The following is a 17,877-nucleotide window of genomic DNA, read 5'->3' on the forward strand; positions in this document are numbered from 1 at the left end:
GTGTCTTGGCGTGTTTAAGAACAAGTTATATGAAAAGTCCTGAGCAACCCTGACCTAGAAGGCAGTGGCTGAATTCCCTGGATGGACTCTTACTCTGTCTTTTGTGTGGCCTGTGAATTGACATGCAGACAAAGGAGAGAGCTAGTGAATGCTAGGGGGGAAAAAGATAACTTTAACCATAATTTATCAGTAATATGTAGAGATAAATTCCTAAGAGGAAATAAGGTCTGAGGAAATTACAGGAAATATTAAATCTGTGGTTCTGTTTACGGTAGAAACGCCGACCAACAAATTCCAGCTGTTTCTCTGTGGGTTATAGAAGTGTCACAAGCCTGTTTATAGTTACTGCATTGTAGACTCTAGCCTGGATCTTATGAAAGCCCATTGGTTTGGTTTGGGTTTACTCAGATTTGTCCTAAGAGACATTTCCTATAGGCCCTGCATTTAGGGAATGCAGCCCTGTACCAAATTTTTGTTTCCAGAACTTCTATTCTAGTTTCTTCCCCCTCCCTGCCAACAGTTTACCGCCCCAGAAATGTTAGTATAGTTTTCTTTATTTAGCATTTGTGTAGCAGTCACATGTACCACGGACTGTTCTAAACACCTTTAAAGTGTTAGTTCATTTAGTTCCTCATGACAAGGTTTTGAGCTAAACATTAACTTTTTAAACCAATATGGAAAGCAAAAACCTTAAAGGACAAGAATCATAATTTGTCTACGTTAAAATTAATAGCTTCCGTATGAAAAGTAAATAAAGCTAAAAGACAAGCTATAGTCGAGGAGGAAAAATTTGAAATGCATATAACTGATAAAGGATTTGTATCTAGACTATGCAAATATTTATAGAAGTCAATAAGAAAAGACAAACGGTTCAACTGAGAAATGGGTGAAAGATATGAAGAGGAAAGACACAAAAGGAAAAAAAAATGTCTCATAGCCCATAAGCTTATGAAAAGATGTTTAGTTTCTCTAGTTGTGAGAAATGCGACTTAAGGTAACTATGAGATACCATTCCACCTCTATCAGATTGGCAAAACTTTAGTCTGACAATAGCTAAAGTTGGTGAGAATATGGAGCGTAGTAGAAGCAGAAATTGGCATCAAGCACTTTGGAGGAGAATTTGGCAAAATCTAATACAGGTAATGGTGTGCCTGCTTTATGACTCAGCAGTTCTACTTCTCTGTACATACCTTAGGGAATCATTCCTCTTTGAATAAACAGAGAAATGCTTGAGGTTCCATCAAAGCATTGTGTGTAGTAGTAAGAAACTGGAAACAATGGACCATTAATAGTAGGAGAAAAGGTAAATTGTGGAATATTCACATAGGAATGTGCCCAGTGGATAAAATATGAATAAGCCAAATCTCTCTCTCTTCTCTATATAAATATGGACAGATCTTAAAATTAAAATGTCCAATAAGGAAAGCAAGTTGTAGCATAAAGTTTAAAAACATACAATATGACGCTTTGTATTGCTTATAGATTAATCCAAACAGCACATACTTATGTAATATAAGTAGAATAATGTGAACAGAGAGATGCACATGAACTTTAGGTTGGTGGTTACTTCTGAGGTGAGGGAAAAAGGAAATAAGGTCGAGGAGTGGTACGAAAGAGGCCTCACTTGTGTTTGTAACATTTTGCTCCTGAAAGCTAGGATGCAAATATGCTGTGATATTAACATCTTAACAAGGTGGGTGGGTGAGGGGACAGAAGTATTTATATTATTTTCTTTTCTATAGTTTTCTATGCCTATACTTTTTGGCATGTTTGAAATATTTCACAAGAGTAAAATTAAAAATAAATTTAATAATTTAAAAACTAACTCTAGTGGGTAATATTCCTGAATTTTCTTTTAAAAATCTTTGTGAAGCATTGCCATGATATTAAGAGAAACTCTTCCCGAATCTTTTATGTGATGTGGACAGCATGTCTTTCCCAAGTTGTATTCAGATCTTACTGGCTTACAGTATAATGTATTTTGCAATTCTCCATTGTTTTTGTTAAGTTTCTGCAAGATATTTCTTTGGCTTTCTAGGTTTTTCACAAAATTATTTGAAGTTTAAAGGCACAGCATTCTGGGTCTAGTCTTCTGTATATCAAGACGGTTGTGTGTTAAGAGATCTTTCTCCCCGCTATCTTGGAGAGCCATCCTTATCATCTAAAAGAGAAATCCACAAATGTAGTTACATTTGTTTGTGTAAGGGGATGGAACGAATGTGTGCAAATTTTGAAAAGATTATGGGTTTTTGGTATACAAATATCGATACTTATTTTCAGGAGACTGTGGTTGGCAGATCAACAACTCTACCATAGAGACGACATAGCAACAAGGCAGGTATACCTCTTATGCATAAATATGTGAAAATATCTTGCAAATTGGTTCATGTTTTCAATTATATGAGCAAGTCATTGTGTGAATTGAAGAATGCTTTTGTAACATAAAGTCACATGTTCTAATATGTTACATTTGGATTTTCACATAAAACCTCTCTGAAAAGACAACTAAGTAGACCCCCAAAATAACCTACATTTTTGGAGTCCTGAAATTTTGTGTGGGAAAATGATTGAGAGGATTCAAAGATTTAGAGTCTTACCACAGAGTCTCCATATATAGTTTATCCTTAAATACTTTTCTGTTCTGACGCAAAAGTGGGGAAAAATTCATGAAACCAAGAGGGATATGCTTTCACTTTTGCCACAAACTTTGTCCTATTCCCCTTCAAGGAACTCTGACAATTATGTCTTTGAGCATCTCACAAAGTCTAGCAGGATATAAGGGTAAAAGAAACCTTTTATTTGCTCCAAGTTGCTGTCATTGACTTTTAAGTCACCAGATTTTGTCCGGGGGCATCTGGGGGCCGCTTAGAGAAATGAGGCCTCATCCAGATATGGACGCAGCGTGACCCCCCAGCTGGCATTCTCTTTCGTCAGTGGTGGCAATTGAGACTTTGGACTTAGTCTTAACCATTAGGATGAGACAAAAAGATAAGATCTTTAAGCTCGGTGGCCTCTCCACAAGCTATATTTATGGTACCTCTCTAAATTGCTTCAACTCTCTTCATTGTTAACCTGGTAAAATGTGTCTGCTCTATTTTTCCCCACCTAGCTTGAAATCTCTGCCTTGTCACTCCCTGCTAAGGGATCTCCAAGTGTAATGAAGACCTATCCCCTACAGGCTCCAATACAAACACTGATATTTTCTAGAAAAAGAAAGAAGCAGGAATGAAGTGACACATGAATTTATTTTAGAAGTCCCGGAAGCTTAGATATTTTATGTTTAAAATTTTTTTAATATTTTTTTATTGAGGTATAATTGACATACGACATTGTGTTAGTTTTAGGTGTACAACATAATGATTTGATATATGTATATATATGCTAATGCTATGTTTGTTGGGTTTTTTTTTTTGGTGAGGAAGATTAGCCCTGAGCTAACATTTGTGCCAATCTTCCTCTATTTGGTATGCAGGAGGCCTCCATATCATGGCCCATGAGTGGAGTAGATCCGTGCCTGGGATCTGAACCTGCAAACCTGGGCTGCCAAAGTGGAGCATGTGAAACTTTAACTACCCGCCCATGGGGCCAGCCACTGCTTACACATTTGTGTGTGTGTGTGTGTGTGTGAGGAAGATTGGCCCTGAGCTAACATCTGTTGCCAATCTTCCTCTTTTTGCTTGTTGCTTGAGGAAGATTGTCACTGAGCTAACGTCTGTGCTAATCTTCCTCTATTTTATGTGGGATTCTGCCACAATGTGGTTTGACAAGCAGTACTAGGTCTGTGCCCGGGGTCCAACCTGTGAACCCCAGGCCACTGAAGCTGAGTGTGTGAACTTAACCATTACGCCACAGGGCTGGCCCTGTACTTATGCTTTTATAACCAAGTAATATCTGAGAGATGATCAGCAATAAACAGGACCTGCTATGTAAATTGTCAATTCCTATGTAAATTCCTTCCTTGGATTTGCAATTATAAACATATTTTTTATTGTGTTTATTTTTACTATAAGTGATACTACTACTAAGTAAATACCATTTCTTGGGTACTTACTATATGCTGGGTGCTATGCTAAGCAATGTACCTAATTACTACTTAAAATAGATGAGAAAATTGGAGCTCAGAGAAGTTAACTTACCTATAGTCATAAAGCTAGGTGAGGTTAGGATTAAAAGTCAGGCTTGTCTTTTCAATACTTTTACTTGTTGATTTACTTGTTGGTTATCTTTTATAAAGGGCAGCAGTATGTAGTGAGATGAGTTCTGAATGCAGATAATTTGTCCTTTCTCATAGAGTTCTTAAAAGGATCAGATTGGAAAATGGTGGCCAATATTATGAGACATTATGGGACCATAGGGTTGATCAGTGGTCAATGGGAAAGAAGTCAGGAATAGATGAAGCCTAGGCAACTCACTCAGTACAGAATTGACCTCCCTCTCCCCACCAACTCTGGGGGCAAACAGTAGCTCAACTGTCAATGGCCTAACGATGGCACCATGTGTTAGATTTGATTGGGGTGATGCTGACTTCTCACAGGTCTACCCTATTGAATGAGCATAGAGAAGGACCAGTTCAAGACCCCATCGGCTGATAGAGTTGAGCCTTCCGATTCATGTACTTCCCTACTCTACTTCTCTATGACTTTGTTTCCTTAATCATGAGAATCATCAGACTCACTTCCTAGGATTATAAGGACTAGAAAGAATATATGCAAACTATTTCTTGTGGTGCCTACTATATAAAAGGCTCTTGTTAACAGTAGCACCAAGAAGCTGGACTTGAATTACTCCTTTTTAAGCCCTCTCTGGGACCGGTCTTCAGCAGCACGTCACTCACAGAGCTTTGTTTGGTCTGTTCTCCTGGACTTCAATGCTCAGAGTTAAGCAGTAGAAAGTGGTGGTTAACACATGGGCTTTGGACCCAGAATAGACTTCCAGCTTGGCTACTTAATGTTGATATAACTTAAAAAGGTTACTTAAACTCTCTAAACCTTGATTTACTGATCTTTAAAATGAACGTAATGATGGTACTTACCTCACAGAATTGTGAGAATTAAATAAAATAATGCATGTAAATAGCTTAGCATAGAGCCTTGTACTTGGTAAATGCTTAATAAGTGGTTTCTTTGATTTGAAGACTTGTGAATGTTATTAATTGATATTTTTATTGAGGTCACATGGATAGGAGGTGCCAGGACTGGCTCAAATCCGAATCTACTCATATCTCGTGCCTTTTCTTTAGCATACTTCCTGTGTTTGAATACTTCCAGTAACTGGACTGCCAGTGTGTTCTCTATTACTAAAAATATGTTTAATATGCTTAATATGATGATTTTGTAGGATCATAGAAAACAATGGATGATTTTTAAGGTCCTTTGAATTCCTGAGATCTTATGATTCTCTGGATAACATAGGCAGTCTCTAAATTGAAACATTATGCTTTAAGCATTTGTTTGCAAGTTAGTTGTTGGGAACATGAAATTTATTTTCCATAAGACGTACTTCTATACAGAATTTAGAGATCAGTGTAGAAGAAGAAAGAAGAAGAGGAGATGCTGTGATATTACATTTAAACCTAAGAGCCTCAAACTGTCTTCCTTCTCCCAATCTCAGTGTCTAAATAAACCTAATCTCAGCAAGGTTTTAGGGGAAAGTAATTCACCCCAGTAATTCATGCTAATGTGATTGAGACCTTCTTATTCTTCCCAAATAGTCGTATATTTTATTCATTCAGCAAGTATTGAGCACCAACTATGTTATAAGTTATGGGGATATAACAGTCAATAAACAGTATGTTTCTCTAGTGTAAGAGAAGATAGTGATCCTGGAGGAGACAGTTGGACAGATTTGAGACGTATCTAAAATTCACGATTTATTGAAAAGAGGAAGACTGGAGGCAGTAAGGTTTTAATCAACTATTGCCATAGTCCAGGTGTGAAGAATCCATGGCCTGAACTGTGATATTAACAGTGGGAAGTGAGGAATAAAACTTAACTTTTGAAAAGTTGATTCTACAGGACAATTAGGCATAGGTTCTAAGAAATGATGAAAAGAAAAGAGTTCCAGGTTTAGCCAAGGGTGTGAGTTCAGGCAAAGGAAGAGTACGAGTTTTCTGGGGGAAATGGCAATCTTAGTCGTCCATGAGCACGTTGTGTTTATGGGGATGATAGTGCACCTGAGTGGAGATATCCCATGCTAACTACGAAAAGAGAGCTGGGAAAAGTCAGAGCTAGAAATATGGCTTTGGCTGTCATCTGCATAGAGATGACAGGATTATTTAGGTGAGTAAAAGAGAGCAAAGAATATTGGGACTAGGATCAAAAAGTAAAAGAATTAATAGAAGGAACAGAAATGGGCAAAGAAGTATTAAAAATCCAAGAAGGTATGGAAACATAGGACCTAAAGATAGGATAGTCAACAGTGCTGAACACTGCACAGAGAGCAGGTAGGATGAGGACTATGAAAGGAATATGGGATTTGACAAGTGGTCACTGGAGAACCTTGGAAATTGAGTAAGAATAAGCATTGGTGACCAAGTCAGATTTCAGAGGCTCAAGGAGTAACGGATTGGAAACCGATGAATAGGATAATAACAAAAAGGGGTAAGAATGTCAAGAAAACTTTTTTTCAAGTGAAAATTTGTTTATGATTGACAATAATATGGGAGATATTGATAGAGAGGCACATTTAAGATGCATCAGAGGAAGAGAGTATGTTGCCTCCTGTCCAGTTTCTTTACCTTTAGTTGCATATATATCCTTCCAATCTTTATATCAATGCTGATTATGTCAGTCCCTGCTGAAAGACCTCTCTGGGTTCCTCATTGCCAGCAGAAATTCAATATCCTTAGCTTAGCAGACAGATGCCTTGCACTCTGGTTCTAACCTCCCTTTCCCATTTCATCGTTTGCCACGCAGGGGATGGGAGATTTCAGATTCTTTCCAGGTTGGGTCTTTGTACACATTGCTCTCTCTGCCTGGAAGATCCTTCTTCCTATCTTTCACATGGAAAATTCTAACATCCTTCAACACCTGGCTCAGATGTCACCTTGGTTTTGAACTCTTCCCTGACTCCCCAGGTCCAGTTCAAGTCTCTCTCTTTGGTGCTTCAACTGTAAGTTGTCAATTTGTTTTCCTGTCTCAGGACCCTGCACTGTAATTCATCAGTTTCCACAGCTGTGTTCTCCATTAGACAATGTGATCCCTGAATACAAGGACTGTCTTTTTTATTGTTGTAATCCCCATGACTGGCACAAAACAAACTCTTGCTAAAAGCATCAGGAATGAATGAGTGAGTATTAATGTAAGGAGATATATCTTGAGGTATGTAGGATGGTAGTGAAGAAGCTTCTTAGTGCTAAGTGAAATAAACCAGAAACAGAAATACAAATACGGCATGATCTCACTTATGTGTGGAATCTAAAAACGACCCACCCCTAGAAGCACAATATAGAATGGTGGTTCCCAGCGGCTAGGGTGTGGGGGAAATGGGGAGATCTTTTTCAAAGGGTACAAACTTTCAGTTATAAGATGAGTAAGTTCTGAGAATGTAATGTATTTCATGCTGATTATAGATAATAATACTGTATTGTACCCTTAAAATTTGCTAAGAGAGCAAATCTTGTGTTCTCACCACACATACACAAAAATGGTAACTGTGGGGTGATGAATGTGTTAATTAACTTGATTATGGTAATTATTTTACAATGTATATGTATATTAAGTTATCACATTGCACTCCTTAAAAAATTAAATTGTACACACTAAATATATATGATTTTTATCAATCATACCTCAAACAATTTTGGAGAAAACAAGCTATATGAATTTGAGCAAGTTAATTCCTCCAAACCTGAGTTTCCTATTGGTCAAATGAGGGTAATATTTACCTTATGATGTGCTTGTGAGGATAAAACCTACAAAATATAGACCAAACAATTTAATGACCAGCATTTAATTACCATCAATGTTACAATTAGCTCCAACTCCCACGTTCATGGCCCAGATCTCTTAGTTTCTCTCTGGTCTTGGATTTGGCTGCAACTTTAATCCATTCTCTTAAGAGAAGAGTTTTTTGCTTATTTTTTTAAGTCAAATTTTGACTTTAAGAAATTTAAACTGAAGTCTGTCTTTATGCAGCAGTGTTTCATCTACCTAAATGGTGCTATCTGATTAATAATACCCCTTTTGGCATCAAATAAATTCAACAAAAATCTAGAATTAAATATATGGGTTGATTTAGTAAGTTCACAATTAAGTCTGAATTGTTTTATAAGTCTCCAAATAACTTTCCAGAGGAGGCTGTAGCTTTGAGACTCACTAGGCTGAATCTAAGGACACCCTTCTTGTCTTATCTTCAGCATTGTATTGCCCTGAGTGATTTAGATCAGCTCCTTCTCTTTTTTTTAGCAGAATTTTTGTGGTTAATAAAAACATGCACTTACGGCTTTTTTGTGTAGATAAAGGAAGAGATTCCACATCAGATTTAGATCAAGAGATAGATTTTCAGAAGAAAATGATGGATGTGTCCTCTGGGAACAGCGGAATGCAGTGATGTTCTGTCTCTGACTGATTGAGTTTAAGGCATGTGTGAACACTTCCACGCCCACACCCACGCAGAGACACAAACAGTGGTCACAACTGCAGCTCCAGACGCTGCCTCTCTCCTCTGTCTCATTTCCAAAGTGCATCCGTTGTTTTCCATAACATGAAATAAATCCCTCTCTTTCGCCCAGTGGTGAAAAGCTTATATAAATACTAAAACTTCCACTATTCCCCTGAGTTTTCTGTTGGCAAGCCTGCAACTATGTGTTTGTTTGGATATTAACATGCATTTTCTGTGCAAATCTTTCAGGCCACTTGGGTGAATCCAGTGGTGATAAATTCACTTGTCTTGAAAATTTATCAGACTAACTATTGTAGCACTCTGTTTATGAAAACCTAAATAATTGACATCCTGATTGAAAAACCTCCAGGTTCAAAGTATCTCTTTTATTCTTTCAGCATATATCAGTCTGGGGATATATAGAATCAATCAATCTATCTATCTATCTTAGGAAGTCTTAGCCAAGAGATGACTTTAACAGTCATTGGAAAGAAAATACGGATGTGAAGAATCGATTAATGCAAGACATTGAAACTTTCATTGTGGTGTTTCCATGAAAGAATATTTTTTGACATTTAGAAGTGAAGTATATTATTGTGTCCTAAGTAGGGATAGTTAACATTACTGGGCTCTAGTTAAAATGTATAATGAAAACTCTTTATTCATCATAATGGAGAGAAAAGGGAAGGCATTATATTTAAAGAAAATAATCAGAGATGGTGTCAAGATGGTGGTGTATATGGACTCTGAACTCACCTCTTCCCACGGACACAACAAATTTACAACTACTCTTGGAACAATTACCCCTGAGAGAGAATTGAAAACTAGGAAAAAAAAAAAACCCACAACAAGGTCCTGTGCTGACTGAGGTGGAAGAGTCAGAAATTCCCTTCTGGAGAGAAAAAAGCCACCTTTGAGTTGCGGTGCCTCACAGCTGGCTTGGAGTAATCCTAAGTTATGAAGCCTTCCCTGGAGGAGTGGGAGATCTGACTGGGGGTGCATTACTGCTATATGCAGGTTTTGGACTCAGCACAACCGAGACAAGTGTCATAATATCTGACTTTGCTGGCTATTAACTACAACAGAGAATACACCCTGAAAAGCTATTTGACATAATGGAAAAGAAAAAAAAGCCTGGCCTTCAAGGACCCAAACACAAATTCACCAGTTTCGGAAAGCAACCTAATATCACCAGAAAGGAAGGTGACAGTCCTTTGGTGAAAAGAAACTCACTTGATAGACTCCAGGTACATCTTAGTGATAGGTGAGACCTCTCTAGGGACTTAGACAGTGGTGGTAGCCATTATTGTGACCTAGTACAGGTGTGCTGACACAGACAGTGGCAGATGCCATTGGAGTTCTCCCCCTGGCCTGTTAGCACAGGGGTCTGCCCCACCCACTAAAGCAGGGCAGGTAGCCTGCCCTAGGGACTGGTTCCCCCCGACAGCAGTCCCTCAGGCAACTTGCGACCCCCATAGGTGGGGTGCCTGGAGGCTCTGCAGCTGGGTGAATGGGTCTGCCTCTTGGGGGCAGGATGTGTGCAAGCGGGGTGCCTGCATTGGTTGATTCTGTGGAACCTCTGCAGTGGGGCGACTGGGTCTGCTTCAGTGGGTTGGGGTGCATGCACAGGGCAGGATTGTGTTTTTGGGGTATGTGGCCTTGCAGGCAGTGGGGCTTGTAAGCTGCAGCAGATTTGTGCTTCTCAAACAGCCACATAGGGGATTGGCCTCACATTCCAAAGCCTAAAACTATTGAATGGTCCTATGCCTGGGGCTGGCGCTCTCAGCTGCAATACTGAGAGAGCTGACAACAGCCTTGTGGGCTGGAGGGCTACAGCAACTATAACTCCCTGAGCCTAGCAACCAGCCCACTGGGGGCCTACTCACTTAACAGAAAAACTGCAATAGGAATGTGCTGTTAGACCTTGGACCCAACTGTGCTGGGGCTTCTCATGCCTGATAAAGTGTCTGAAGAGTTCATAGCAGCCACACACAACCTAGCATTACAACCAGCTGGCCGGAGGGACAGCCTAGCCTTGCTGGGCACTTGCAGCAAGAGTGACTCAGCCACAACAGAAGGATAAATTTAGCCCACACAGGGGACACTCCTGGAACATTTGGAACTGGTGAAAAGAGGGAAGCACACTGGGCCTCATAAGGCATTTCTTAAATAAGGCCACCTCTCCAAGATCAGGAGATGGAGCTGACCTACCTAACACATAGATATAAGCACAGAGAAAGAGGAAAAATGGGGAGACAAAGGAGTAATTTCGGAGTAAGGGAACAGGACAAAAACCCAGAAAAAGAAGTAAAGGAAGCAGAGATAAACAATCTACCTGACAAAGAATACAAACTAAGAGTCATAAGAATGCTCACTGATCTTGGGAGAAGAATAGATGAACTCAGTGAGAACTTCAACAAAGAATTGGAAAATATAAAAAAGAACCAATCAGAAATGAAGACTACAATACTGGAATTGAAAAATTCACTAGAGGCACTCAATAGCAGAGCAGATGGTACAGAAGAACAGATCAGTGAGCTGGACGAAAGACTGGATGAAATCATCCAAGCTGAACAGATAAAAAAAAAAGAATTAAAAAGAAGAAGAACAGTCCAATGGACCTCTGGGACAATATCAAGCACACTAACATTTGTATTATAGGTGTTCCAGAAGGAGAAGAGAGAGACAAAGGGACAGAGAATCTATTTAAAGAATTAATAGCTGAAAACTTTCCTAACCTGAAGAAGGAAACAGACATCTAGGTACAGGAAGCACAGAGAACACAAAACATGATAAACTGAAAGAGCCCCACACCAATACACATTATAATTAAAATGTCAAGAATTAAAGATAAAAAGAGAATTCTAAAAGCTGCAAGAGAAAGGCAACAAGTGACATACAAAGGAAACCCCATAAGGCTATTAGCTGACTTCTCAGCAGAAACCTTACAGGCTAGAAGGGAGTGGCATGACATATTTAAAGTGCTGAAAGGAAAAAACCTATGGCCAAGGATACTTTACCAGGCAAGGTTATCATTCAGAATGGACGAAGAGATAAAGAGCTTTCCAGACAAGCAAGAACTAAAGGAGTTTATCACAAAGAAACAAGCCTTACAAGAAATGCTAAAGGGACTATTTAAGTGAAAAAGAAAAGACCGCAAATAGGAATAAGAAAATTATCACACAAAAAAAGCAATAAGATCACTGGTAAAGGCAAATATATGGTAAAGGTAGCAGATCAACCACCTATGAAGGTCAAAAGACAAAAGTACTAAAATTTTATCTATTTCTATGATAAGAGGGTAATGGATGCACACACACACAAAACGAGGTTATAAATGAGATCAAAAACATAAAATATAGGAAGAGGAGCGTAAAAAGTAGAGCTTTTAGCAGGAGGTGAAACTAAAGAGACTATCAACTTAATATAGATTGCTATATACGTAGGTTATTATATATGAACCTCATGATAATCACAAACCAGAAACCTATAATAAATATGCAAAAAATTAAGAGAAAGGAGCCCAAACATAATACTACAGGAAGCCATAAAACCACAAGGGAAGAGAGCAAAAGAAGAAGAAAGGAACGGAGAAGAACTACTAAAACACCCAGAAAAAAAGTAACAAAATGACAATAAGTATATGATTATCAATGGCTACTTTAAATGTCAGTGGAATAAATGCTCTAATCAAAAGACATAGAATTGCTGGTTGGATAAAAAAACAAGATCCATATTTATGCTTCATACAAGAGACACACTTTAGACCTAAAGACACTCACAAACTGAAAGTAAAGGGATGGAAAAGGATACTCCATGCAAATGGCAAAGAAAACAAAGCTGGGGTAGCAATACTTACACAAAATAGACTTTAAAAAAAAAGTGTAACAAGAGACAAAGGTCACTACATAATGATAATGGGAACAGTCCAACAAGAGGATATAACACTTGTAAATATCTACACACCCAACATAGGAGCACCTAAATATATAAAGTAATTAATAGACATAAAAGGAGAAATAGATAGCAACACAACAATAGTAAGGGACTTTAACACTCCACTTACACCAATGGATAGATGATCCAAACAGAAGATAAATAAGGAAACATTGGCCTGAAATGACACATTAGACCAGATGGACTTCGATATATACAGAACATTCTATCCAAAAACCACAGAATACATATTCTTTTCAAATGCACATGGAACATTCTCCAGGGTAGAGCACATATTAGGCCACAAAAGAAGTCTCAATAAATTTAAGTAGATTGAAATAATACCAAGTATCTTTTCTGACCACAACAGTATGAAATTAGAAATCAACTATGGGAAGAAAATCGGAAAAGCCACAAGTATGCTGAAATTAAACAAAATGCTACTGAAGAATGATTGAGTCAATGAAGAAATCAAAGGAGAAATAAAAAAATACCTGGAGACAAATCAAAATGAAAATATGACATGCCACAATTTATGGGATACAGCAGAAGTGGTTCTAAGAGGGAAGTTTATGGCAATACAGGCTTACATCAACAAACAAGAAAAATGCAAAATAAACAATCGTACAGTGCACCTAAAGGAACTAGAAAAAGAAGAATAAAGCTCAAAATCAGTAGAAGGAAGAAAATAAGATATCAGAGCAGAAATAAATGAAATAGAGACTAAAAAAAAAAAAACAGAAAAAAGAAGACTAAAACTAAGAGCTTGTTCTTTGAAAAGATAAACAAAATTGACAAACGTTTAGCTAAACTCACGAAGAAAAAAAAAGAAGCCTCAAATAAATAAAATCAGAAATGAAAGAGAAGAAATTGCAACAGTCACCTCAGAAATACCAAAGATTATAAGAGAATACTATGAGCAGCTATATGACAACAAATTGGATAATCTGGAAGAAATGGATAACCTCTTAGCATCACCATCTTCCAAAAGTGAATCAAGAAGAAATAGAGAATTTGAATAGACCAATCATCAGTAATGAAGTCAAAACAGTAATCAAAAACCTCCCCCAAAATAAAAGTCCAGGATCAGATGGCTTTCCTGGGGAGTTCCACCAAACATTCAAAGAAAACTTAATGCCTATCCTCCTCAAACTCTTCCAAAAAATTGAAGAGGACGAGAAGCTCCTAACTCATTCTATGAAGCCAATATTACCCTGATACCAAGATCAGGCAAGGACAACACAAAAAAAAGACAATTACAGGCCAATATCACTGATGAACATCAATGCAAAAATCCTCAAAAAAATACTAGGAAACTGAATATAACAATACATTAAAATGATCATATACCATGATCAAGTGGGATTTATTCCAGGGATGCAGGAATGGTTCAACGTCCACAAATCAATCAACGTGGTGTACTACGTTAACAAAACGAAGGGTAAAAACCACATGATCATCTCAATAGATGCAGAGAAAGCACTTGACAAGATACAGCATCCATTTATGATAAGAAACTTTGAATAAAATGGGTATAGAAGGAAAGTACCTCGACATAGTAAAGGGCATATATGACAAACCCACAGCCATCATCATACTCAATGGGGAAAAACTGAAAGCTATCTCTTTAAGAACAGGAACCAGACAAGGATGCCCACTTTCATCACTCTTATTCAACATAGTATTGGAAGTCCTAGGCAGAGCAACCAGGCAAGAAAAAGAAATAAAAGTGATCCAAATTGAAAAGAAAGAAGTGGAACTGTCACTATTTGCAGATGACATGATTTTATATAGAGAAAACCTTAAAGAATCCACCAGAAAACTTTTAGAAATAATAAATGAATACCGTAAAGTTGCAGGAGACAAAATCAACATACAATTATCAGTTGTGTTTCTATAGATTAATAACGAAGTAGCAGAAAGAGAAATTAAGAATAAAATTCCATTTCTGATTGCAACAAAAAGAATATAATACCTGGGAATAAGCTTAACCATGGAAGTCAAAGATCTGTACAGTGAAAACTATAAAAGATTGTTGAAAGAAATAGAAGACAAAGTAATGGAAAGATATTTCATGGTCTTGGATTGGAAGAATTAACATAGTTAAAATATCTATACTTAGAAAAGCAATCTACAGATTCAATGCAATCCCTATCAAAGTTCCAACAACATTTTTCACAGAAATAGAACAAAGAATCCTGAAATTTATGTGGAACAACAAAAGACCCCAAATAGCCAAAGAAATCCTGAGAAAAAAGAACAAAGCTGGAGGTATCACACTCCCTAATTTCAAAATATACTACAAAGCTATAGTAATCAAAACAGCATGGTACTGGCACAAAAACAGACACAGAGATCAATGGAACAGAACTGAGAGCCCAGAAATAAACCCACACATCTATGGACAGTTAATTTTTGACAAGGGAGCCAGGAACATGCAATGGAGAAAGGAGAGTGTCTTCTATAAAGGGTGTTGGGAAAACTGGACAGCATCACGCAAGAGAATGAAAGTAAGCTATTATCTTACACCAAACACAAAAGTTAGCTCAAAATAGATTAAAGACTTGAAGTAAGACTGAACCCATGAAACTCCTAGAAGAAAACATAGGCACTATACTCTTTGACCTTGGTCTCAGTAGCATATTTTCCAGTACCATGTCTGACTGAGCAAGGAAAACAATAGAAAAAATAAACAAGTGGGGCTGCATCAAACTGAGAAACTTCTGCACAGCAAAGGAAACCATCAACAAAATGAAAAGACAACCTAACAATTGGGAGAAGATATTTTCAAGCCATATATCTGATAAGTGGTTAATATCCAAAATATATAAAGAACTGATACATCTCAACAGCAAAAAATCTAACAACCCAATTAATAAATGGGCAAAAGATCTGAAAAGACACTTCTCCCTAGAAGGTATGCAGATGGCCAGCAGGCACATGCAAAGATGTTCAACATCACTAATTCTCAGGGAAATTCAAATCAAAACTACAATGAGATATCACCTAACGCCCCTTGGGATGGCTATAATTAACAAGACAGGAAAGAACAGTGTTGAACATGTGGAGAAAAGGGAATGCTCTTACACTACTGGTGGGAGTGCAAACTGGTTCAGCCTCTATGGAGAACAGTATGCAGATTCCTCAGAATGTTAAGAATAGAACTTATATACGATCCAGGGATGCCACTGCTGGGTATTTATCCAAAGAACATGAAAACATGAATGCAAAAGATACATGCACCCCTATGTTTGTTGCAACATTATTCACAATAGCCAAGACTTTGAAGCAACCTAGATGCCCATCAAGGGATGAATGGATAAAGAAGATGTGGGACATGTATACAATGGAATACTACTCAGCCATAAAAAGGATGAAATCTGGCCATTTGTAACAATGTGGATGGGCCTAGAGGATATTATGCTAAGTGAAATAAGTCAGAGGGAGAAAGTGTATTACCATATGATCTCACTTATAAGTAGGAGATAAACAACAACAACAAACACACACACACAGACAGAAATTGGATTGGTGGTTACCAGAGGGGAAGGGAGGAGGAAAGAGGGCAAAAGGGATGATTAGGTACATGTGTGTGGTGATGGATTGTAATTAGTCTTTGGGTGGTGAACATGATGTAATCTACACAGAAATCAAAATATAATGATGTACACCCCAAATTTATATAACATTATAAACCAATGTTAGCACAATAAAAAAAAGACAATAATCAATACCTGGTATATAGTAGGAACTCTCTAGATGGTTGTAGAACAAGTGGATATGTGAATAGGATTAATTATATTCTTAGTGAAAGGTAATACTACTTCAATTAAAAATTTTTATCAGATTTTTATGTAAAAATTTATGTGATTGAGCATTGTTGTTTATATAGTAGTCTATCTTTTAGGAAATACATTAATTCAAATTTCTTCTCTCTTTTTATTTATTAGATGACAATTGGAGAAGTGTCCTCAAAATATTGATATTGTTTTATACTTTTTTTAAATTGTGAAAGAAGTACATTTCTCTAATATAATTTCCCATGGTATCTGCAGTTCTGAGATTAATTCTAGCTATGTATGAGAGTTGAATAGAAGTCCATGAATACTAAATGTTTCTACTATATTTACTTGTCTCCAACAATCTGCTATAGTAATGGTCTTTAAAAATCTTTTTCCACCTAGATTACGACTTATCTAGAAATAATTTGCTACTTAAACAATTCATAATTCTAAAATTCTTCATATATTACAAACTGAGTATTGAGTTGTTTTTAGGGATCCAAGAATTTTTCTCTCTTCACTGTCTTAACAAAGAAGAAGTAGAAAACAGTAAATGTCATTAATGAATTAGGTCCCCTTTCCTTAAGAACTAATAGAGAAAATAAAAGAAATCAAATAAGCTTTTATGTCTGTGAAGTCCAATTTTAAATTATACTAAAAAGAAAACAGGAGTAAAGGACTTGGATGAATTTGAATGTTATTGGCTAAACTGAGGTGTCAGTCTTTTCACGCCTAGATCTGTTCTGATTAGTAAACCACAGTGAAACAAATACGTACCTAAGGCTGTTTTTAGGCCAATGATTGTAGCTTTTAATTCTGATGTACTTTAAATGTAACGGAGGTAAAACATACAGTTTTCTTTTAAAACAACTACATTAATTTATTTTTTGTTTTGAGGAATAATCTAGTACGTTAGTGTCTACCTTAACCTGGTATACTATGCCTGAGACCTAAAAAACATTTTGCACAATGACGTGCTCAAAATTGGAATGATATTATTATTATATTCATAAAGTGCTCAATACCATGTTTGCAATTCAGTTAACACCGTTTTCCACATAATCTCTCTTCTCCAAGGGACTCTTTGTCAAAAAGCACATAGGGACAGAAATAGGAGGAATTATATCTCTAATGGTGGCTTTTCAAACAATGGGACCTGGGTGGATATTCTTACCACAAGGTAACTCAAGTTGTTTCATGTAGTTAGCATTCTCTCAAAACTGGGAGCAAAGAAAGCCTAAAACCCATATTTTTCTTATTATTGGTTGCTTTGAAAGAGGGCTACATGAGAAAAAAAGTTGTGTTACAATCTCTAGAGTGTAAAAATGTATCCCTTTTGGTCTGTTCCTAGGTTTGAAGAAGAAATGACCAGTAAGTGGTTATACCTCTTTGAAGGCAGTGGGATCCCGTATGGCCCAATCAACAACATGAAGAATGTATTTGCAGAACCCCAGGTTTGTTTTTTGAAGTTTTTAATACATTGCAGTTAAAAACAGAAGAACTTGCCTCCCTTTTCTATACAGATTGATTCTCATAAATGTACATTAGCCATTGGCTT

General features: G+C 37.1%; 1 protein-coding gene across 24 annotated transcripts in view; it reads left to right on the forward strand.

Moving 5' to 3' along the window:
• Nucleotides 1-17,877, forward strand: part of SUGCT (succinyl-CoA:glutarate-CoA transferase) — a 749,104-nt gene that overhangs the window by 309,604 nt on the left and 421,623 nt on the right. For 23 of the 24 annotated variants that reach the window (XR_011538973.1, XR_011538970.1, XR_011538972.1 and 20 more), the window contains one exon: nt 17,671-17,773. Coding sequence is in view for 19 of the 24 variants with exons in the window: in XM_070615473.1 (XP_070471574.1) it covers nt 17,671-17,773 (103 nt within the window). In the remaining 5 variants the exon portion in view is untranslated. Of the gene's footprint in view, nt 1-2,280; nt 2,466-17,670; nt 17,774-17,877 lie in introns of those variants that run through there. The other variant, XM_070615483.1, reaches the window with a different exon arrangement.

This window comes from Equus przewalskii, chromosome 4 (assembly GCF_037783145.1).
Source record: "Equus przewalskii isolate Varuska chromosome 4, EquPr2, whole genome shotgun sequence".
Taxonomy (NCBI): Eukaryota; Metazoa; Chordata; class Mammalia; order Perissodactyla; family Equidae; genus Equus; species Equus przewalskii.